The sequence below is a fragment of the Cavia porcellus genome, unplaced genomic scaffold, assembly GCF_034190915.1.
Source record: "Cavia porcellus strain 051 isolate PalLab524CR breed Dunkin Hartley unplaced genomic scaffold, mCavPor4.1 scaffold_32, whole genome shotgun sequence".
Lineage (NCBI taxonomy): Eukaryota > Metazoa > Chordata > Mammalia > Rodentia > Caviidae > Cavia > Cavia porcellus.
Window position 1 is genome coordinate 23,202,704 of NW_026947515.1, and position 21,945 is coordinate 23,224,648.

The 21,945-nt window shown below is 54.7% G+C and overlaps 1 protein-coding gene across 8 annotated transcripts in view; it reads right to left on the reverse strand.

The window, feature by feature from the left end:
* Itgb4 (integrin subunit beta 4) overlaps positions 1–21,432 on the reverse strand; it is a 33,388-nt gene extending 11,956 nt beyond the window's left edge. For 2 of the 8 annotated variants that reach the window (XM_013151939.3, XM_013151925.3), the window contains exons 1-26: positions 21,203–21,430; positions 17,819–17,907; positions 16,106–16,188; positions 15,428–15,529; positions 15,078–15,282; positions 14,501–14,597; positions 14,197–14,368; positions 12,153–12,416; positions 11,755–11,844; positions 11,422–11,544; positions 10,854–11,018; positions 10,593–10,669; positions 9,385–9,587; positions 7,476–7,579; positions 7,264–7,362; positions 6,974–7,103; positions 5,916–6,038; positions 5,720–5,817; positions 4,375–4,408; positions 4,087–4,278; positions 3,739–3,842; positions 3,499–3,557; positions 3,317–3,340; positions 1,739–1,887; positions 1,483–1,662; positions 765–913 (exon numbers count right to left, since the gene is read on the reverse strand). In XM_013151939.3, the coding sequence (XP_013007393.1) occupies positions 765–913; positions 1,483–1,662; positions 1,739–1,887; positions 3,317–3,340; positions 3,499–3,557; positions 3,739–3,842; positions 4,087–4,278; positions 4,375–4,408; positions 5,720–5,817; positions 5,916–6,038; positions 6,974–7,103; positions 7,264–7,362; positions 7,476–7,579; positions 9,385–9,587; positions 10,593–10,669; positions 10,854–11,018; positions 11,422–11,544; positions 11,755–11,844; positions 12,153–12,416; positions 14,197–14,368; positions 14,501–14,597; positions 15,078–15,282; positions 15,428–15,529; positions 16,106–16,188; positions 17,819–17,897 (3,105 nt within the window). In that variant the 5' untranslated portion in view covers positions 17,898–17,907; positions 21,203–21,430. Of the gene's footprint in view, positions 1–764; positions 914–1,482; positions 1,663–1,738; positions 1,888–3,316; positions 3,341–3,498; positions 3,558–3,738; positions 3,843–4,086; positions 4,279–4,374; positions 4,409–5,719; positions 5,818–5,915; positions 6,039–6,973; positions 7,104–7,263; positions 7,363–7,475; positions 7,580–9,384; positions 9,588–10,592; positions 10,670–10,853; positions 11,019–11,421; positions 11,545–11,754; positions 11,845–12,152; positions 12,417–14,196; positions 14,369–14,500; positions 14,598–15,077; positions 15,283–15,427; positions 15,530–16,105; positions 16,189–17,818; positions 17,908–21,202 lie in introns of all 8 variants that reach the window. The other 6 variants (XM_013151911.3, XM_013151909.3, XM_013151933.3 and 3 more) reach the window with 6 other exon arrangements.
* Positions 21,433–21,945: the final 513 nt, after the last annotated feature.

Genomic DNA, 21,945 nt, shown 5'->3' on the forward strand with positions numbered 1-21,945 from the left:
CTAGGTGTGCTTGTGCACACCTATAATCAAAAGGCTGAGGCAGGAGGACCGTTGCAAGTTTGGGACCAGCATGAGCTATAAAGTGAGCTCAAGTCCAGCCTGAACTACATAGGGAAGCCCTGTCTCAAAAAAACAAAAAACGGGGGCTGGGGGTTTAGCTCAGCGGCATAAGCGCCTGCCTTGTAAGCAGGCAGTCGTGAGTTCGATCCCTGGTACCGATAAAAATGAAAAAGACAAAAAAAAAAAAAAAAAAAAAAAAAAATACAAATAAAATAAAACAATAAAAAAAAAATCAAGTCTACCATCGGGTTTTGGTTCTTCCTGATGTGGGGCCTCTACAGTGATAGGATACCAGTTCTGGCTTCAGTAACCGTGCCTGGAAAGGCTGCTGGTCCAGGGGAAAACCAACAGTGACAGCTGGGAGGCCTAGGCCCAGGAGCTCTATGGTTCTGCCTCAGGAAGCCCGGGGCCACAGGATAGTGTGCAGAGGTCCACTTCTCCAGGAGAGGCTTGGCAGGTCTGGTATGTCCCAGACCATGGAGGGTGGACAGGAATGGACAGGTCTCTGGCCCATCCAGGAGGAAGCAGCTCTCTTGGCCTGAGTCCTTGGCACTGGGTCTCACCCAAGGTGTCACTGGCACTCCAGTGAGACCTCTTTTCCAAGGATGGCAGGGGCAGGTGGGCTTGTCTTTAGGAAGGACTCAGGCACCTGCCACATGAATTCTGCCCTATTGTGTGACCCTGGACTCCACCCCCATCCTTACCCGGTTGGCCTGTGCTGTGCTGTCCTGGGTGCGGTAGGAGACCTGGGACTTGCCGTTATCCAGGATGCGCCGGATGACAGGAATGTGGGCCACTTGATGGCTGTGGCTGACCGAGAACTTGGGTTGCTCAAAGGACACCACTCCACTGGCTGCAAGGAGCCAGGGTGTCAGTCGGCAGTCCTGGCCTCGTCCCCTCTCAGTTCCTACCCTTCTAGCCCAGCCCAGGAGACTCTAAGAGTTTCCTGGTTAACCCAGCTCTACCACTCTAAGAAGGGCAGAGGGACAAGACAGGAAAGTCTCCCAGCAAGAGTTGAAGGTTGGCAGAGGCAGACCCAAGATGGAGCCACCGTGAAACTCAGGGCCAAAGACAGAGCAGGCCCAGAGGGTCCCAGAGTTGGGTGGAGAGAAGGCTCAAGGGCCAAAGGGACTGCCAGGCATCTGGGCATCCATGGTGCAGGACCTCTGCCTCGCCTAAGCTCTTCTCTGCATGGAGGAATGGTGGGCTGCTTATGCCCACGCCAATCGGGTCTCTCACTGGGTACTTGGTGGGCGGTAGGCAGAGAGGTCCGTATCCAGTTTATAAGTGGAGGATCTAAGGTTATGGGGTTTAAGACCTGGCCTTGTCTGTATGGCCAGGTCCTGCTTCCAGTTGATGTATATCAGGGGGAACAAGGTGCGCAGAGCCCCCTTTTCTGCCTCCCTGCCAATGGCAACCCACCTTGCTCCTTGATGATGGTGATGTTTACCAAGCGCCGACCAAGGGTGGCAGTGCCCACAGGCACATCGATGGCCTCCACCAGCAGCTGCTTCTCGTCGTCGTCTTCAGGCCGGATGAAGAGAGGCACACGCACGTCCACCAGCTCCACACCCTCCTGGAATTCCACCATGCCTCGGGCATCTGTGGGGGGTCAGGCATGGGTCTCCAAGACACAGTGGAAGAGAAAGAGGACAATGCCGGGAGGCTGTCCACCTACCGTGCTCGGCAGTGAGGGTGTAGTAGCCAGGGGCCACCTTGAGCTCGTGGAAAGTCCCCTGCTCCACCTGCTTCTCTGTCAGCTTCAGCAGTGCCTGCTTGGCCGAGCGGGGTGCCATCAGCACCGTGTCCACGATGGTATGGTCCTGCCTGGGTTGAGAGGGCGGTCTGGGTGGAGGAGGTATCAGCCTGCCATTTTCCAGTGCCTGTCCCTCTTCCTATCGTCCTCTCCCCAGCAGGGATAAAACGTGAGATAGTAAGGTGCAGGGTCTTCAGAGCCAGGTGCTACCAGAGATTCCTGCTGGTTCTAGGACCCTCGCACAGCCTTGGCACCCTCATCTGGGAGACAGGCTCCCCTGAGCATTCCCCAGCGAGGGCTGGAATGTGAGAACTGAACATGGGACAGCAAAGATGCTGGGGTGGTGGCTGGATTTGGTGGTGTGGCCTGTAATCACAGCCCTTGGGAGGCTGAGGCAGAAGCACTGTGAGTTCAAGTCCAGCCTAAACTGCATAGGCAGAGCCTGTCTTAAAAAAAAAAAAAAATCCAAAAAACCCCCAAGCCTATTGGCTTCAAATCCAGGCTTTGTGTGCTTGGTTTTGTTTTGATGGTGATCAAACCAGAGTCCATGTGTGCCAGGCAAGTGCTGCTCCATGGAGCTGCACTCCAACCCACAGCTCTGGGTCAGAGTTGGTTTTTTTGTTTGTTTGCTGTTTTTGTGCTGGGGAATGAACCCAGAGGCTTCACATTGAGCTACATCTCCAGCCCTTAATTTTTAATATTTCTTTGTTTATTTTCTTTATTTTTTGTCTTTTTTATTTTTATGGGTACCGGGGATCGAACTCACGACCGCCTGCTTGCAAGGCAGGTGCTTATGCCGCTGAGCTAAATCCCCAGCCCCTATTTTTTTGGTTTTTTGAGACATGGTATCACTATACTGCAGGTTGGCCTTGAACTCACTATGTTTCCTATGCCGGCCTCAAACTCATGCCTCAGTCTCCCTCAGGGCTGAGAGGACAGGCATGCCCCACTGCACAAGGCTGGCGCTTGATCTTGATAGCTAGGTAACCTTGGACAAGTTACTTAATATGTCTAGGTTGCTGTTTCCTCACCTGTCAAATGGGAAAAGCAATGGTATCTCCCTCACAGGGTTGGGACCAAGCTAGCTGGGCAGGGTCCTTAGCATAGTGCCAGGCCCAGAGGGTGCTGGCTGAACCCCACCCTCTGATGTCTCCACGCTGCTGCTCTCCTGCAGGGGACCCTCCTCTCCAACTCTCCCACCAAAAGCCAGGGCTCAGGGGAGGAACTGGGCACGGAGCTGTGGGACTTGCCACCCAGTGTGAATGTCTCTGTTGGTGCGGGGTGGGTGTGGCCAGTAGGAGGGCAGGCACTGGCTGCCCAGGGGGTGCTTCTTGGGGAGTGTGTCCCTTCCATGTTTGTTGAGAGTGGTCCAAGGAAAGACTCTTGACATGACCCTCTCATCCTATAGGATGGAGGTGGGGTAGAGCTGGGCCAGCCAGGCAGGAGGCTGGGGCTGGGAGCAGGACGTGGGCCTCTCCCACCTGAGGATCTTCAACTCACTTTTTCCCGGCATTGGGCTGTTGTCTGTGGGGACAAAGAAGGCATTATGAGCCAGATGGTCCTTGCGATGGGAGCAGAATCTGCCTGGGACTTGAGCTTCTAAGGTTGCAGTGTGAGTAGCTGCCACCCAGCTCCGCAGACCCTGGCTGCCCCCACCCAACCCGGGGCACCATGGGACTCACCGGAACTTTGTCTGCTGGAGCTTGTGGTCCCCGGTGATGTGTCTGTACACCTCGTTCAACTGCCAAGCGAAGGGGGAGCATGGTGTGGCTGTCGGCTCCATTGGGCCAGCCCTGGGGCCAGGTCCAAAAGGCCCTTTGGCTGCCTGGGAAAGTCTAGGTCCCACAGCTGCTGCCCTCCAATCTCCCACCCCGCTGCCACTGCGCCCATCTCCTCAGCCCCAGCTCAGCCCGGGTCCTCACATTCTCTTCCACCTCCTGGCGCAGCTGGTCGCATTCTCGAGTGCCAGGCTTCAGCAGGTTCTCAGTGCAGAGGCGGGCAAGGCGTAGGGACAGCCCGTAGGGCACTAGGGGCAGGCAGGCGGGAGAGATGGATGTCATCAGCCCCCACACGGTGGTCCCCATAGAGTGTCCCTCCAGAAACCACATTAGGACAGGATGCGGGGGACAGCTGGCCACCTGGGTACAGCAGGCACAGCACATCCAGGCCTGAGGCTTGCAGGGCCATCAGGAAGGGGCAGAAGCGGCTTAACCCAACACACAGAGCAAACAGGGACAGTGGATCTCCATCTGGAACTGCCCCACCCTCACCCAGCTCTGTGGGATTGGTGCTGGCAGCATGGGTGGCAAAGCCGGGCCGCTGCACGTTGTTGGTGATCTTCCAGCGGACCATGTCACGCCCCTTGAGGTTCCCGTTGCGCAGCATGGGTGTGTCCAGATGGTCCGAGGCCATCAGGTTCTCCCGCAGCATGTAGTGGTCTTCCTTGAAGCCCACCATGTGGCCTGCGGGGAAGGGTCTTCAGCACAGGGCCCTCGGGAGACCTTACCCAGCCACGCTCAGGGCCCAACCCCACTGCCCCTCCCTGTGCCGGCCCATACCTCTGCTGCAGCAAGGGAGAAGTGCCAGGCAGGCCTAGGAGACAAGGGGGCAGGGTGAGGGCTGGGGTGGCAGCCCCTGCTAGACAGACTCCTCAGCCACCCCACCTTCCTGCAGCTTCATTACAGTCAAAGGCTCTGAGAAGTCTAGCAGAGAAGAAACCTGTTTCTCAAACCTATTTGAACATTATACAGTAAGAAGTTAATAGGAAAAAAAAACACCTATTTGAACACAGAACTCCCTTTGTATGCAACACGCGTGAATATTTTACCACCCTGGAGGTCAGCTCAGCAAGCAGCCTGTGTCCCTGCAATCCAGCCTCTGTGCTATGCATTCTCTGTGCTCTGTGCTCTGCAGTCTCTGTCTGACCTTCCAGCTAGGCCGTAAGCACCTGGCAGACAGCGTCTGCCTTCTCAGCTGCGGCTCCCAGGCCCTTGGCAGGAGAGTGGCCCCAGGAAGGGGCTCCTGAGGTCCAGTCTGCCGATGACTGATGGAGGGAGAAGCCAGGGTGAGAGGCACAAGAGCTGGGACCTCTTCATATATCTATCGCCTGTTCTTTGAGCCTCAGTTTCTCCATCTGTCACAGAGGAGCCACTGACCTCATAGGGTGACCGAGAGGGTAGAATGAAGTTGTGTAGATGCAGTGCTGTGACCACACAGAGAGCCACACTGAGCTGAGGGAAGAGTTGGACCCAGTAACAGAGATTGCTCTGCCACCTGGGGCTCGAGGATTCATAGGCGTCCTGGGAAATTCACAGATTTCGTCATCACTGCTGTCATTTCGGAGTGACATGGGGCCCAGGGCTGGATTAGCTCAGCCTTCTGGAGCCAAGATTAGGACAGGAAGAAGTAAGCCAGGGCTGAAAATGGTGTTTAGTAACCAGGTGTTGTGGCATATATATGCCCATAACACCAGCACTTTGAGAGGCTGAAGCAGGAGAATTGAAAGTTTGGGCCCAGCCTGGGCAACTGAGTAAGAGAACGTGTCTCAACCTAAAAACGGATTTTGAAACAGGCAGGGCCTGGTATTGTAACTCAGTGCAAAGGCCCTGGGTTCAATCTCCATTACTGAAAGAAAAAAAAAAAGTGCTCTAGTTCCTTTTGAGAACTTTCTCTAATTTAACTCAGGTAAATCCCTGGTTGGAGGAGAGGCTTTAGACTATCACTTTCTGAGGTCAGTTTTACTAGTTCTTGTTGCACAGAAGAGGAAGTGGAGGCCTGGGAAAATCGTATAAACTGCTTGAGGTCACACTATCGGGACCAGAATCCAGGCAGTCTCTCCCTGGACCCCAGGCTCAGCACGGCCCGTGGAGGGGAGTGAGCAGAGGGGAGGCCCCTGGGGCTCACCCTGCAGCAGGCACAGTATTTCCAGCAGAGCAGCAGCAGCAGCGGCAGGAGCGGCAGGAGGATGAGTAGGAGCCACCACAAGTTGAGGGGAGGGCAGTCTGGGGGGGAGAAAAGGAGGAAGCACCTGATCCCTCCGGGCTCTGCTAGCCAGCGGCTCCGAGGCTCCGAGGACCCACCGCACCCGCCACCAGCTCACCTTTCTTCCTGTGCACCAGAACGGTACTGTTGGGCCCAGGGACGCCGTCATCCTCCACAGTGTAGCTGTAGGTGCAGTCGTCATCCTCATCCCGGAAGGTGCAGTACTCCACCACCTCCTCTGCTGCATCCATAGATGGTCAGCAGCCACCCACCCAGGAGCCCCCAGAGCCTGCTCTGCCTAGGGCTGGCCTGGCAGAACCAGACCTGCAAATCCATTTCCCCCACTTCCCTGCCTGGGGCATCATCTGGAGTCTTGGTGTCTAGCCAGTGTGTCTCGCCTAGGGAAGGCTGTGCCCTGTCTGGGTCACATCCCTGCCCACATCAGCGAGGCCTTCCCCAGGCTCCTCTCCCTTACTCAGCTCTTTGCCAAACTGTGTGCTTACTGCCTCGGTTCTGTGCCTCTTGCCCAGACATTTTCTTGTGGTACAGGAGATTGAATTCAGGGATTTTATACAGAGCTATTTATATCCATAGCCTTTTGTATTTTTACTTTTTAGGTACCAGAGATTGAACTCAGGACTTTGTGCTTGCCAGGTAGGCACTTACGCTGCGGAGCTAAATCCCTAGCCCTCCACAACCATTTAAAAATTTTTGTTTTTAAATTTTGAGACAGGATCTCACTAAGTTGCCCAGGCTGACCTTGAACTTGGGATATGCCTGCCTCAGCCGCCCAGAGTGCTGAGATTGCAAGTGGACACCACCAGGCTTGCCCAGATTTTTTACCCCTTTACTGGGTCCAGTGTCTCCTCTCTGGATTCTGTGGCTCCTCCCTGTCCAGGATGTATAGGTAATGGTGGTATATGCCTGTAATCCTCTGTTCTCAGGAGGATGAGGCAGGAGGATCACTGCAAGTCTGAGGCCAGCCTGAGCTACACAATGATGGCATGTCTCAGGAAAAACAAAAAACAAAAAACAACCCCTAAAAAACCAGAATGTGTGATCTTGACTTGGATTTCGCATCTCCTTGCCAGAAGAGGGACACCTCTGCCTTGCCCTGATGATCTGTCACCCCGACCCCCCAGTTCTCAGCACTCGGCTCTGGGCTTTTGCCTTTACCTTTCTTAAGCTCATCCACTATCTTGATCTTGAAACTACACTCCTCACACCTGCGACCTTTCTTCTCCCCAGTGCCCCAGGCCTGGCACTGCACGCACGATCGCAGGTCTTCGCAGAGGCCCAGGCGGATCTGGGAGGGAAGGAGGGGCGGATGGGCACCGTGTCGAGCAGACCCACCACTCCCAGTCTCGCGTGCTCGGCCTCCTCCTCCACAGCACCCCTTAGCACCCCTTCCCATCCTGCCCTGGGCCTGGACTGCCATCCCCACTCCCCAGCGATTCTGGCCTCACCGCTGAGTAGTTGATCTCGCAGGTGGTGTCCGTGTAGAGTGACTGCTGGTTGCAGTGGCAGCGGCCACACTCGCAGTAGCCACGTCCATTACAGATGCCCTGGGCCAGGAGGGGTCACCAGTGAGCCAGTTGTGCCCATCCCTGCCTACTTCTTTCCTCTTGTTTCCTTTCCCCTCTGGTGCCCACACTGCCCGCCTCATGCCCATGCCTACCCCATTGCTGTCGATGCAGGTGGCATTGCTGAGGGGACAGTCACAACCCCAGCCTGTCCAATCAGGCTCACACACACACTGGCCCATGGAGCAACGTCCCCGGTCTGCAGGGAAGGGTAAGAGAGAGAGGAGAGCCACAATGGCACCTGCGAGTCCGGGCCAACCACCTGCTAGGGAGGGCTGGTGGAGCCAAGGCCAGGAGCCCTCTGCTCCCCACTCTCTCGGATCGTCTTCCCTCCTTCCCTCCATGCCTCCATCCTGCACTCAGCCTTCCCTGCTGGGGCCAAAGTGATCATCCAGAACACAAATCCAATCACATGGTCACCCTGTTTAAGAGCCTCTAATAGATCCTGGCTAATGCAGTGGGCAAGAAAAATTCACAAGTATTAGAAAGTATATATGAAAAAATACTGCCACTATTTTCAAATATCAGGAAAGTGTTTTTTGTTTATTTTGGTACCAGGAATTGAACTCAGGACCTCATGCTTGCCAGGCAGGTGTTATATCCCCAGCCCCTTTGATTTGATTTTTTGAGACAAGAGTCTCATTATGTAGTTTAGACTGGTCTTAGCCAGACGTGGTGGCTCATGCCTGTAATCCCAGCACTCAGGAGGCTGAGGCAGGAGGATCACCACAAGTTCAAGGTTCAAGGATTACATAGTAAGACCCTGTGTCAAACAAACCAACAAACAAAACCTACAAACAGTACATGATATTGAATCATCCATGACTCCTTTCGGTTCAACATTTAAAGCCCTGCCCTAAATTAGCACCTAGGTTCTTGCCCCGCCTCCTGCCCCAAGGGCATCTCCTTGCCCCTCCTCTCCCACACTTCCACTTGTGCCACGTATCTGTCTTTTTCCAGATGTGCCTGGTTCTCTCTTTGTCTGAACACATTCTGAGATGGACAATTGAGGAGAAGAGATGGTGGATAAAAATAAGATTGAAGGGAAAGATAGACAACAAGGCTTCAACCTCTGGTGTAAGTATACAGGGGAAGCTTAATAAGTCTTCCATGAGTGAATTTTCATTTATCCTGGTCTCTTCAAATCCCCATGCTTCTGTGTTCCTCCTACTTTCAGAGGTGCCCCCTGCCCAGCTCGGTAACCCTGGCCAGGCTGTGAGACCATGACTTGGGTGTTAGGCCAGGGTTAGGCCTTGTGGGGATCCAGAGGAGATCGTTAATTCCAGTGATGACAGCATCTTTGGAGAGAAGAAAGTTCACCTTGGGGCTGGGGATTTAGCTCAGCGGCATAAGCGCCTGCCTTGCAAGCAGGCAGTCGTGAGTTCGATCCCTGGTACCGATAAAAAGGAAAAAGACCAAAAAAAAAAAAAAAAAAAGAAAGTTCACCTTCTCATATACTTGCCAACCACAGAGGGTGGAGCTGGGTAGCCCCCATCCTGATGAGAAAACGGAGTGGAAAACGGGGGACAGGCACAGATCTGAGCAGCTGGGGGGAAGCTCAGGGGAGCAGGGCCTTAAAACAGGAGTGGGGGTTGGGAACGTAGCTCAGTGGTACAGCACTTGCCTGGCAAGCTTGGGACACTAGGCCCAGTCCCCAGGATGACACACAGACACATAGACACACACACACACACACACACACACACACACACACACACACACGCACACACACACGCACACACATACTCACACTGAAAAAAAAAAAAGCTATACTTAAAAAACAAAGCAGGAAGGGAACTGTGATGCTCACAGCGGCCTTGGGCATTGATGTCACAGACGAAGGAAGTGAGGTCCAGGTTGGGCAGGACTTAGAGGAGGCACTCACGGCAGTGGGAGCCACAGTGGGGGCGGTGTTTGGCCTGAACATGGGGCCCCTGACTCCTAGCCTTGCCCTCCAGCGTAGGTCCTTGTGGCCCCCAGCCCTGGCAGTGGATGTAAACTCACCATTGCAGAGAAACCCAGAGGTTCGGGGGCACTGGAAGTTGTCATACTCGCAGAAGTGACCCTCATAGCGGCCTTCACCATAGCACACGCAGCGCCCACACTGGCACTCGCCATGGCCAGAGCACGGCTTGTCCTCCCCATCCCTCACACAGGGCTGGGTGTCGCTCAGCAAGCCGGTGGAGCAGTTGCAGGTCTTGCCGATCCTGAGGAAGGAGCCAGTCACTACCCCTCAGCCCTGGAAGAGGCCTGGAGCTTTTACTGTCCCATTTTATAGATGAGGAACTGAGGCTCTCAGGGGGCTGAGGCAGGCCCAAGTCATGAGGACAGCAGTGGTTAAGCTAAGAGCCGAGCTCGGGGTCTGTTTCCCTGCTGAGTGTCTGTCCCTCCCTGCTGTTTATCTCCCTAGAGTCACAATAGACTACTCAGTGTCTCACACCCTTGTCTGTTCTAAGACAGGGTCTCACTATGCTGGATCCTTCTACCGCAGCCTCCTGAGTAGCTGTGAGTACAGGTGTGTGCCACCAGATCCGCCAGCGTCTTTAAAATTTTACTGGCCTGGCATGGTAGCACATACTAGTAATCCCAGCACTCAGGAGACTAAGGCAGGATCACCATGAGTTCATGGTCAGCCTAAACTACATGCTAAGTCTCTGGTTCAACAAAACAAAAACCAAAATCAAGAACACAAAATATGAAAGGCATCGCATGAAAGGCAGGTAAATCGCGCCCCCAACACCAAACTCCACCCTCAGCAGCTACCTCACCTCACCACAGACCTTGCCCAGAGACATTCAGACATCTATTGTTTACATGCAGATGCTCCTCATCCATGTACAATTAGAAAATAACAGTAAACTGACCATGCATTTAATACACCTAACCTGGCAAACATTATAGCCTAAATAAATGTCTGAATGTGAATTGCTTGGGCATCATCATAAATCAAAAAATCCTCCTGTCATTCCAGCACCAGGGAGGCTGAGGCAGGAGGATCATTGCAAGTTCAAGATCAACCTGGGCTACAAAGTAGCTCAAGGCCAGCCTGAACTGCATAGTCAGACCCTGTCTCAAAATAATAATAATTAAAATAAAATAAAAGCAACATGACCCCTTCCGTGACCCACCCCCCACCCCCAGCTGCTGCACGAGGTGCACCAGGGTCAGCACCTGCAGGAGAGCTCCTGACGCGGCTTCCCGCCCCCACTCACCAGCCCTCGTGGCACACACAGTGTCCACACATGAAGTCTCCTCTGTAGTTGCAGCGAGCTGACTGCACCTCTTTTTGCTGAAACAAGACCATAAATGGGGTGCGCGGAAAGAATGGACCACGGCTGCCAGGCACTTCTGCTGCCCTCTGTGCCTCACCACAGCCCACAGGTCAGCGCGTCCTCAGGAGGCTCTGCTTTGTCACGCAGGGCCCCAGGTACTTGGCTCAGCTTCTTCCTCTACCCAGTAGGGCCAAGTCATACCCGCTCGCAGGTGCACACGTCACAGATGATGCCCACGTCCATCCAGAGGCCATCAGAGAAGGAGGGCTTCAGGTGGATGTTGCCTGCCTGGTCCTCTCCTGCCAGCTGGCACACGTGGGTCCCGTCCACGTCCTCCACAGCCCGAAGCTGCACATCATATGTTCCCTGCAGGGATCCTGCCATCAGTCAAGGTACATCCTGCCCAGACTCCAGGGGCCACTGGAGCATGAAGTGTTTGGCCCGCAGGTTTCTGGGATAAGCCTGGGTCCCTGACCCCAGACACCCTGATAGCCCTTAGGGCAGAGGATGCCTTCCTCAGCAGTAGCGAAAACAAGAGCCTTCGCTGGCCCTGCAATGTTAGTTCACTCACTGCACTTAGCAGCCCCGCAGCTCGGCTGTCACTCATCTCACTACAGGGACACAGCTGTGGACGTGCAGGGATTGCACTGCAAACATCCAGGGGGCTGATCCAGGGGACTGGACCACAGGCCCGCCAGACCCCAGAGGACTCTGCCCCTCACAGAGCACTGTTCCCATGGTCCCATCCCACCGCCCAGCAGAGGCATACCACTTCCCCCCGCCGGATGTGGAAGGACCCGGTCTCTGTCTTCTGGAACATCTTGGAGGTGACCTCTGTCCGCAAGCCTCGGGGGCTGTCCAGGGCCCGGATGTCCAGGTTGGAGCGAATGCGCTAAAAGAGGGCAGATGATCAGTAATATGGGAGGGCCCGTTTCCCTACTCCCTACCTGTGGTGCCCACGGGGGGATATGTGTGGGTGGGTGTGGGCTCATGGTGTGCTGCTCAGGCTCTGAGGCATGGCCCAAGACCCTTCCCTTTTGGACTCTGGCCTCCTTCGCCCTCCTCCAGCAGGGTTCAAGCCCTGTGCCCACGAAGCCCTCACATTGAAGGCCTCCTGCAGCAGGTCCACGATGTTGGACGAATCCTCCTGCAGCACACCCAGTGAGGAGACAGGGAAGTATGTGTGGAGTTTCTGCAGAAGACCAGGCGTTGGGTTAAGCAGCTCCTTGAATCCCTGGGATCAGTCTGGGATCATCCCTACTTTCTAGGTGGTGAAACTGAGGTCTGGGACATGCCAGTGTGTTCCAGAGCTTGCCCTCTTAGCCCCCACCTGCTTGGGAATTGGGTTGAGGGGTGGGCATGTGATCTTCCCACCTGGACCCACACTCAGAGGCCCGAAAGTCTTGGGGAGGAAGGAGGGAGGGAAGCAGAGGAGGAAGAAAGGGACGATGGGGTCTCAGAGGCTCCCTGTGCTCTCTCCGGGGGGCCTGGGCTCCGCACCTCGTAGTAGCTGTAGGAGTAGTTGGTGACGGCAAAGATGGGGATAATGTTGTGTTTGGCGAGCAGGCGCACCAACGTTGGCACCGACGGGTAGTCTTGTGTCTTGTATTGGGTGTAGGTGCCTGTGGCATCCAGGTGGCACTTCTCGTCATTGCGGCTCATGATGCCGGCCAGCACGTTGGCACCGTCGGCCTCATAGTGAAAGGCTGACTCGGTGGAGAACACCAGCATGTGGGTGCTGTCGGGGCGCCAGCCAATGTCCCTCTGGAGAAGGCAAAGGGGCATGATGGTGAGCAGGCCACATGTACCCCAGTGTCATGGGTTGGGGGAGCAGGACCTGAGATAAAAAGTGCGTGTGACATCACGTGAGGGATAGGAGTGAGAGCCAGAAAGTAAGCAGTGACCGGTGGACGCAGTGTGTGGGGGTCATGCAAGACCCAAGCCAGGTTCATCGGATCTCCCCTTCCCCCAGCTCTCAGCCACCCTGCAAGGATATTTCAACAGCACGGTCAGCCCATATGGCCATCAACAGGTGAACAAAAGAGGCCAATGAAATGTGTTATTAAAAAATAAAATAAAAGATGATACAAAACAGGGAGGTGGACTTTTTGGAGAGGGAAAGAGATCTGGAATGGGAGAGATGGGAAGGAGAGGAGGGGAGGGGAAGTAAAACAGATTAAGATGCAATATGTATGTGTATGAATTCTGCCACATGTGTGTATTCATTATATATTACAGTCTAATAAAAGAATATTTTACCCGCAGAGGAAAATGCACAACACCACATTAAATAAAAAACTGCCTAAAATAGGTATAGCAATCTGTTAGAAAAATACATGGGGTGATTTTGAAAACTATAGGAGAAAATGCTCTGATGGTATTTAGTGCAAAAGAGAGAGAAAGAGAGAGAGAGAGAGAGAGAGAAAGAAAGAGAGAGACTGATTCAGAATACTGAGAAAGAAAGAGAGAGAGAGAGAGAGACTGATTCAGAATACTGAGAAAGAAAGAGAGAGAGAGAGAGACTGATTCAGAATACTGAGAAAGAAAGAGAGAGAGACTGATTCAGAATACTGAGAAAGAAAGAGAGAGAGAGAGAGAGACTGATTCAGAATACTGAGAAAGAAAGAGAGAGAGAGAGAGAGACTGATTCAGAATACTGAGAAAGAAAGAGAGAGAGAGAGAGAGACTGATTCAGAATACTGATCCCATGTGAAAAATAAGGAAAAGGAAACAAAGTATGCTGGCAGGATATGGAAGGAATGCTGTTTGATGGTGGTGAGATTATGGATGATTTCTGTTCTTTGTTTTCTAAATTGTCTGCGGGTAGAGGCTGTTTTCGAAATGAGAAAACTGACCCCCATATACGATCATCATTTTAGCTGCTAACACAGTTGAAGACTAGGCAGCTTATGGGACCTGGGAGATTGAATAGGAGCCTGGCCACTGAAGATGGCAGAGGTCCATGTCACCTCACTGCTAATATAAAAGGGGCCATGAAAATAAGTCAGTATAAATAAATAAATAAGGCTGTAACTGCTCAGGCCAGCACATCAAAAGCTGGATTTATGCTGCACACCTGTACATTCTGGGAGGCTGAGGCAAGAAGATCATAAATTTGCACTTAGAGAGACTCTATCTCAAAATAAAAAAAAAAAAAAACAAATAAATAAAAGGGGGGCTGGGGCTGTAGCTCAGTGCAAAGGCCCTGGGAAGAGCTAGGTGTGGTGGCACGGACCTGAATGCTGTAATTCTAGCATTCTGGAGAACCTAGACAGGAGAACTCATGTGAGTTTGAGGCCAGCCTGAAGTGCCTAGCAAAACCCTGTCTCAGGGGGAAAAAGCAGGCTCCGGATCAATCTCTAGAACTATAAACAAACCTGGATTGGAGTTGAAGTCCACTCAGAGGGTCTGAGTTTGTCTTAGGGAAGGAAGGCCACAGGCCCCTGGGCATCCCTTTGGGGACTTCTGAGCCTAGTGCCAAGGCAGCTATGCCCTTGCCATGAAGTAGCCTGGCTCAGGCTGGTAAGACCCTTGCAGCACTCACTGTGCACACAGCTGTCTGCAGGATGGCATCAAAGCCGCCTTCGGGGGCATCCAGGTTGCCTGAGATCCGCTCGCCCTGCAGCTTATCCCTGAACTCGTCCACATCCTGCGTCAAGCTGATGACATTCTTAAAGGAGAAGGGGGGGTCACTGTTGGGCCAGGGCTCCTTCAGCCTAGGCAGAGGTGGGAGAGAGAGAAAGAGTCAGTAAGGGGAAGAATCCACAGGCCTCAGTGCCCACCACTCATTTCAACCAGAGGGGAGCTCCAGGACCAGCTGCCCACCCTGCGCCCACCTGGTCACTCACTTCTCAGGCCTCATGTCCGTCTGAGGAACACTGACTTTGTCCACAAACTTGCCAAATCCAATCGTGTAGTCGCTGGTGAGCTGGCTCAGGACTGTGGCTAAAAGGGGTCAGCTGAGCCTCAGGACCTCTGCACAGACACAAGAGGCCCTGGGCTGGCTGGGGCGGGGTGGGGGAGAACAGCTGTCTCTTGTTAACACTTGGCAGGCAGGACATCAGTTCGCCCTCTCAGTAGGACTTGTCGATATTTACAGCTGAGGGAAACGGGACCCAGGGGAACTACAGTTAAGCAGCTAGCATTGGGGCACCTGGGGGACTAAGCCCAGCTCCATCTTCAGAGCTTTAAATGTTTGTGGCAGATTTAAAGAGTTGTGGCAGAGGTGCTCTCCTTCTCACAAGTCAGATGGGCGTGGTGTGCAGTGGTAAACTGGGACCGGCTAGGGCCCTCCTGGAGAATGGGTCCATATTCTGGGGGCTTGGATGTTCCCATCTTTCCTCGTAGGGTGGCTGCAGCCTCTTGGCCAAGCTAAGCTGGGCTCCCATCCCCACTGTGTTGTCCTCCATGCAGGCCCAGTCATACCCAGCTTCTGCCCCATCTGCTTGAGATTGTCCAGGTCATCAGACATGGAGTTGGAGAAGTCCATGAGGATGTACAGGTCCACGGGGCTCTCCAGGGGCTCAAATACCTCCAGCTGGAAGTGCCGTTCCTCGCCTGGCCGTAAGCGGACTTTCAGGGCCTGGGGGGACACCTGGCTGCGGCGCAGGGTGGTGTCAATCTGAGCCTCCTGTGTCCAGGAGAGAGAGACAACTGGCTGAGTGTCACTCTGGAGACCTGAGGGGACCCTTTCCATCGTGCCAAGCGGCCGTGTGGGTCTGGTAACCAGCCAGTCTCAGGTACAGGGCGCCCGGACCCCGACCTGCTTCAGGTACCTCTGTGATCTCAAAGCTGCTCTCCATGATCACCATACTCTCCAGGCGGCAGCCTGCAGCTAGCAACTCTGCCTGGGTGTTGCAGCGGCGCTCCTTGAACATCTGGCCAGAAGCAGACGGACTCAGTGGGGCAGGGACCATTTCCTGGCTGTCTCAGCCCTGGATTTATTTTTCCCCTATTTTGTGGTATGGATGTGGATGGGTGAGAATGCTGGGGGCTGAACCCAGTACCTTTGCAGTTAGCTACATTACTTGCCCTTTAATTTGGAATTCTGGCAGGGGGTGGGTGGCAGGTGGTTTGAGAAGCAGGCTCGATAGTTTAGGTTTGCCTCAAACTCATAGCAATCCTCCTGCCTCAGCCTCTTGAGTGCTGGCATGACAGACATAAACTACCATGCCCAGCCTTGTTCCTAGCCTTTAAAATTTTTTAAAAATTTTTTAAATGTTGAGACAAAGTTTTGCTAAATTGCTAAGTTATCTAGAGTGGGCTCAGACCTGAGATCCTCCTGCATCAGCTTTTAGGTGTGTATCATTGGCTCTCTACCCCCAGATATTCTGGATGCTTGCCTCTTCTCCACATCTACCTGACCCAAGCCTGGGATAAAGGAGTGGCAGGGTGGGGTTGGCCAGAGCCAGAGACGGGGGTGGTGAAGGGGTGTCCAGCCCATGGTGGCTCACCTCATCCATGCAGTAAGCACAGTCCTTGTCCACGCGGATACACTCGGTGCAGCTCTTCACCTGCGCGCTCCTGCAGCGGTTGGCTGTGGGCAGGAGGGGCAGATGCGTCACTGGGGATCATGCCCTTCCCTGTCCGAGAGAGGTGGGGGTTCTCTTCTTTCTCTTCTGATGATACAGAGGAGAGAACTGGCCTGTCCCAGGCAGCACAGCTAGGCACAAGCAAGCCGAGTCTTAAACACTCAAGTCTGGGGGGCAGGATGGAGGGCTGAGATGGCGGTGCTGGCCACGTGCTGGCTGAGACGCTCTTTCTTCCCCTTGCCACTAACTCCTCAGGTCTCGCAAATGTTCCCTCTTCCCAGGAGCCCAGGAGTTCAAGACCAGGCTGGGTGACATAGTGAGAGACAATTCATCTCAAAGACATAAATAAAGCTAGGCATGGTGGCACATACCTATAATCCCAGGATTTAGCAGGATGAGACAAGAGGATCATGGGTTCAAAGTCAGCACCTGGCCAGGGTACCCGGCCCTTTGTTTGTGCTTCCTGGCATAACTGCCAAGGGACTAATGTATCCTCTGAATCTCCACTGGGGTCAAGGGGTCTGTGTCTATCTTGTTCATCACCCAGTACAAGACTCAGCACACAGTAGGTCCTCAATAGGTGAATGAGGAAATACTCCAGTTTGCTCAGAGTGATGGGGTCCCCTTGGTTCTGATCAGTTAGAATTGCAGTGAGGCCTACTGTGTGCACTGATTGTACTGTGCATGGTTTCCTGGGCTCCAGGCAATGGGGCACTGGTCAGTTTTCACAGCAGCTCTAGTGAGGGAGGAAAAGCCCTTTCATGTTTCCCACCATGTCTGTTTTGAGCTGTCAGCACACTCTAACTGACAGGAAGATCTTGTTTTATTTTACTTAGGGTTTTTTTTTTTTTTTTTTTTTTGTCTTTTTCCTTTTTATCGGTACCAGGGATCGAACTCACGACTTGCAGTGCTTGCAAGGCAAGCACTTATGTCGCTGAGCTAAATCCCCAGCCCCCTATTTAGGTTTTTTTGAGATACGTCCTTACTAGGTAGCTCAGGTGTGTATGTGGTACCGGAAATGAACCCAGGGCCTTTACACTATGTCTCCAGCCCTTCTGTAATTTTTAGTTTGAGACATGGTCTCGCCAAGTCGCCCAGGGTAGGTTTGAACTTGTGATCCTCTTGCCTAAGTCTTCCAGTGTGCTGGGAATACAGGAGGCCACCGCCACACCCAGCTTTGTTTTTGAGATGAAGTCTGGCTGTGCTGCCCAGACTGGCCTCGAACTCCTGGGCTCAAGTAACCCTCCCACATCCTGAGCGGCTGGGGTTACAGTCACAAATCACCGCACCCAGCTGGAGAAGTAGGAGCTGGCTCCAGCATTTGCCAGCTGGGGACATTCAAACAGCAGGTGGCATGTCATCAGTCTCTTCTTCCAATTCCTATAAAACTTTCAGCTCCTCTGTGGCTGCCACAGTTGTTCCTCTGAGGTCTTGGCTCTCCAAGCAGGTCTCCTTTTCCCTCCTCCTCTAGCCTGCTCCCTTCCCTCTGATGGTCCACAGCCTCAACTGCTCCAGCCCTGGAGGTGTGCAGTAATCTTCTGTTGAGTGGCAGAGAGTCTGGGAAAGGTTGTGTGACAGCAATGCCTTGAAAACGGTGTCTCCATCCAGGGGGGCAGTGTATCACTGTGGACTTACCTGTGTTCCCTGGAAGGCTGACACTCAGCAGGGCTGCCAGCAGCACCCTGGCCCATGGGCTGGGAGGTGGCCACGCCATTCTCTTCCTCCTGCAGTACCAGAATCACAGATGCATGTCATCGCTACAGCTCTGGCTGGCGCCATGAGCTCATAGGGTCCCCAACAGCACCAGGGAGGAGATAAAACTATCCCAATGCACTGGCTCTGAGAGCTGGGGGAGGCATCGAGACCACTTTGCTGTGAGAGGCGGGGCCCAGGACGTGACTCCTGCCTCCTCCACTGTCCCTTCCCACCATTCCTGAGGGCCCTGTACACTTACACCCTTGGTCAGAGAGGCCCTCTCCAGCCTTTGAAAGCTCTGGGCTTCCAGCGTGCCCCATTGCCAGGTCTCTTGCACTGGTCTTCCAGAAGCAAAGCGGGATTTATTCTGCCGTTGCCCGTTAGACCCCAGTGGGTCTGAGTCAGGCTTGGTAGTCATAATAACACCCAACAGAGAGGCCACCTGGAGAGAAGCCTTGGCTCTGTCGCTCTGGCCACTTGCCCTTTTTAAAATCTTTTGAGACAGGGTCTTGCTTTGTAGCTTAGGCTGGTCTTGAACTCACTATGTGGCCCATGTTGACCTTGAACTCTTGGTGAGCCTCTTGCCTCAGCCTCCTGAGTGCCGGATCACAGGCATGTGCCACTGTTGTGCCTGGCTCTATTTGCTCTTTATGAGGGTACATGCCCTGAAGGAGAGGGGCTCTACTGCAATACCAAGGTCATGGAGACGGGGTGAGGGTCTCACTCACTACATTGGGCAGGCTCAGCACTGCCTACTGGCCCAGGAGGGTGGGGTCTGGGGCTCCTGCTCTTCCCCCTCCCTGCATGGATTCAGGGTTGGGTTTTCAGGAACTCTCAACAGTTTGGCCCAAAACACTCCACCCATTCACACGCACAGTGGTGCTGCCAGGATCCCCTGGTGGCCTTTGATTCATTTTTGAAAGATCTCAATTCATCAGTGACCTCCAGAAAAGGTCTGGGGACCCAGGAGGCCTTGAATAGATGGGTGGCCTGAAGCCTTGGCAAACAAAAAAGCTGACTAGTTGGGGCCTGCAGAGCAGCCAGCAAAGGTCAGAGTCGCACCTCTTTCTAGGGTCACCTCTCCTGAGGCTCAGACAATGCCATGCTCACTGGTCTTCTTCCTTGAGACCTTTCTCAGTCTCCTGCCCATGTGGTAAGGGCAGCCCCAGGACCTGGGGGCCAAGGTTCCCTGCAGTGCTGGAGAGGCTATGCTCAGATAAAGGGCTAGAGGCCACTGTCCCCCTCTCATCAAGACAGATACACAAGCACTCAGGAGGCTGAGGCAGGAAGGTCATTAGAAGTTTGAGACTAGCCTGGGCTACAAAAGTGAGCCCGAGGCCAGTTTAAATGCATAGTGAGACCCTGTCTCAAAAATCAAAAAAACAAAAACAAAATCAGACAGATACACAGAGCCACAGGCAGAGGCACCAGGGAGAAGCTATTCTACCAGGGCAGCGGCTTAGAAGGGAACCCTGAATCGGGCAAAGGAGGTTCCAGGGGAAATGACTTTCTGACTGCCTTGGGGCATAGGTACCACACCCACATGCTACACAATGCAGGCCGCAGACTCTGCCTCCCTTAGGCACCATTACCCAGGCAGGTATGGGCACTGGAGGGCTGGGCCCAGCCCTTACTGGGGCCCAGCCCTTACACCGGGCTGACATGGGGCCAGGACAACAATGTGTGCTTATTCTTTATGTACCAGATTGCTACCAAGTCCTGACAGAAACCCAGCGGGGACAGGCTGGCCTGTGCCCATTCCCAGACACAGGGTCAAGGCACAAAAGGCCGCAGGGCTTTCCCATTCTGCCCATCACAGGGAGTTGTGGAGGGGATCCAGGCGGTGCAGATCCAGCCTTGAACCTCTACTCAGAGGCTAGAGAATGGCACTTAGGGGGCTGGATAGGCACTTTGTATGTGTTTTTCTTTTTCCTTTTCTCAATTTGTGTTTAAAAAGCTTTAAACCAGGCACGGTGTTGCACTTCTGTAATCCCAGCACTCAGGAGGCTGAGGCAAGAGGATGATTGCAAGTTCAAGACCAGTCTGGGCTACAAAGTGAGCCCAAGGCCAGCTTGAACCGCACAGTGAGACCCTGTCCTAAAGAGACAAAGTGGGGAGTGGGGGGGGGGAGGCTGAGGATTTAGCTTAGTGGCACAAGCGCCTGTCTGGCAAGCACAAGGTCGTGAAAGATCCCACGTTTTTTGGACTATGTGGCTAAGCAGTGCACACACTCTCAGTTGTCCCAATCCCACCAGGTGGTTGGGACTTTTAAATTAGCTGGGACCCACTCCAGGGACGGGCTGGAGTATGATGGTCACCTTGAATGCTGTTACATGGCAGCATGCCCAGCCTTCCCCACAGGGACACCTCTGTGGGCACACACTACACACCCACTCACAGACAGGCATGAGCTCTCCTTCCTTCTAAACCCACATCTGCACTACTCCCGTCAGCTCTCTCCCCTCCTGCTCTTCTCCCCTGGGCTCATCCACAGGAAATACAGGCTGAGGAGACAGACACTCCTTCTCCATTCCTTCCCTCTGCTGTCCCCTCTCCTCTCTGTCCTCCAGAATGGAGACTCAGCCTTCAAACTCGGTTGAGGATTGAGACCACCACACCACCTGAGCTGGGTCCTAGGTTCTTGGGGTGTGGCCACCCTGCCTCTGGTGGCCATTTGGAACCTCCTGGGCCAGAATGACAGCCAGAGGCCCCTCAGGGGCTGTGGGGAAGAGGTTACCGCAGCAGCAGAGCCCTGGGGCGGTGTGTGAGGTCAAGAGAGCTTCCCAGGGGAAGGACAGGTGGCAGCTCTTGCTGGAAAGAAATCAGGGACTCTCCATTCCTCAGATGGACTGTGCTGTAACCACAGGCCCTGCTTAGCCCAGCAGTGAGGGCGTTTTCCTCCCAACCTGCTTTCAAACCTTAGAGGGGTGCAGCTCATTAGGCCTGCCAGGCGCCAGGCCTCAACTCGCTTCTCTGGAAAACTTGCCCAACAATCTCCTCTAGAGGGAAGATCTAACGGCCACCACCACCCTCCACTCCCTCTGCCCCTCTGCTCACATCTGCCCCGCTGAGGCCACCCGGGTGGCGTGGGGCACCTACCCTGGGCCACATGGGCGGAGGCAGGGGCCTGCTAGACTTCAGGAAGAGAAGGGGAGACAAAAATTAATTAGCTGGCTCTGGGCCTCCGGGCTGGGGGAGAGGACCCACTTTCCTGGCCTGCCCTGCAGCCCCCAGCATCGCGGCGGGCAAGCGCGACCTGCGCCCCCAGTCCTCCGCCCCGCGCCCCGGCTCCCCGCCCTGCCTGGCGCCCCGAGCCTCTCCTACCTCGCCGGGACTCGGCCCTGCGCGCCTGGCTGCGGCTGGACGGTCGGTCGGGGTGCGGCGCGCGCGGGCGGGACGGGACGGGCCGGAGGTCCGGAAGGCGGGCGGCGGCGGGCGGCGCCTTATGAGGCGGGCGCGCAGGTAGGACGGCGCGGTGAGTCAGGCCCGGCGCATTCCTGCGCGCTGCGCGCACCTGTCAGGACAGGAGCGGGGCGCCGCCGGCCGCCGGGCCCGCCCCCCGGAAAGGGCTGCGGCTCCACAGGCGCCGGCCCGCGCCCCCGCCGCGGCGCTGAGCCGGGGGAGGAGCCAGCCCCGGCCGCCGCCGGCCTCCCCGCTGCCCCGGGATTCCCGCCCGCGCACCCCCTCGGGCCGCGCAGTCCGGTGTCGGGCGGCCTCGCGCGGACCCCGCGCAGCGAGCCTAGCCAGGGCTGGCCGGGCCGCCGCATCCCCTCCTCCCCGCACCCGCACACGGTGGCTCCCAACCCGTCGGGGAACCGTGCTCTCAGGTCCTTGCTCTGCCTTCACCCGGTGCTCTCAGCTTCTCCTACCCTTCCTGTCCAGAGGCAGCGCTAAGCGAGGGCTGGGTCCTTAGCGCGTCCTTGAGCCAACTCCCGACGCCTCCTTAAAGAGGGGGTAACTATTGATTAAGAGGCTGGCACCGGTATGGGTTGTTACAGTTTTTAACAGGCTGCTTTGCAAACGTGACCCTTTCAAGTCGGACCTTTGTGGAGTCTCTCAAATGCTGC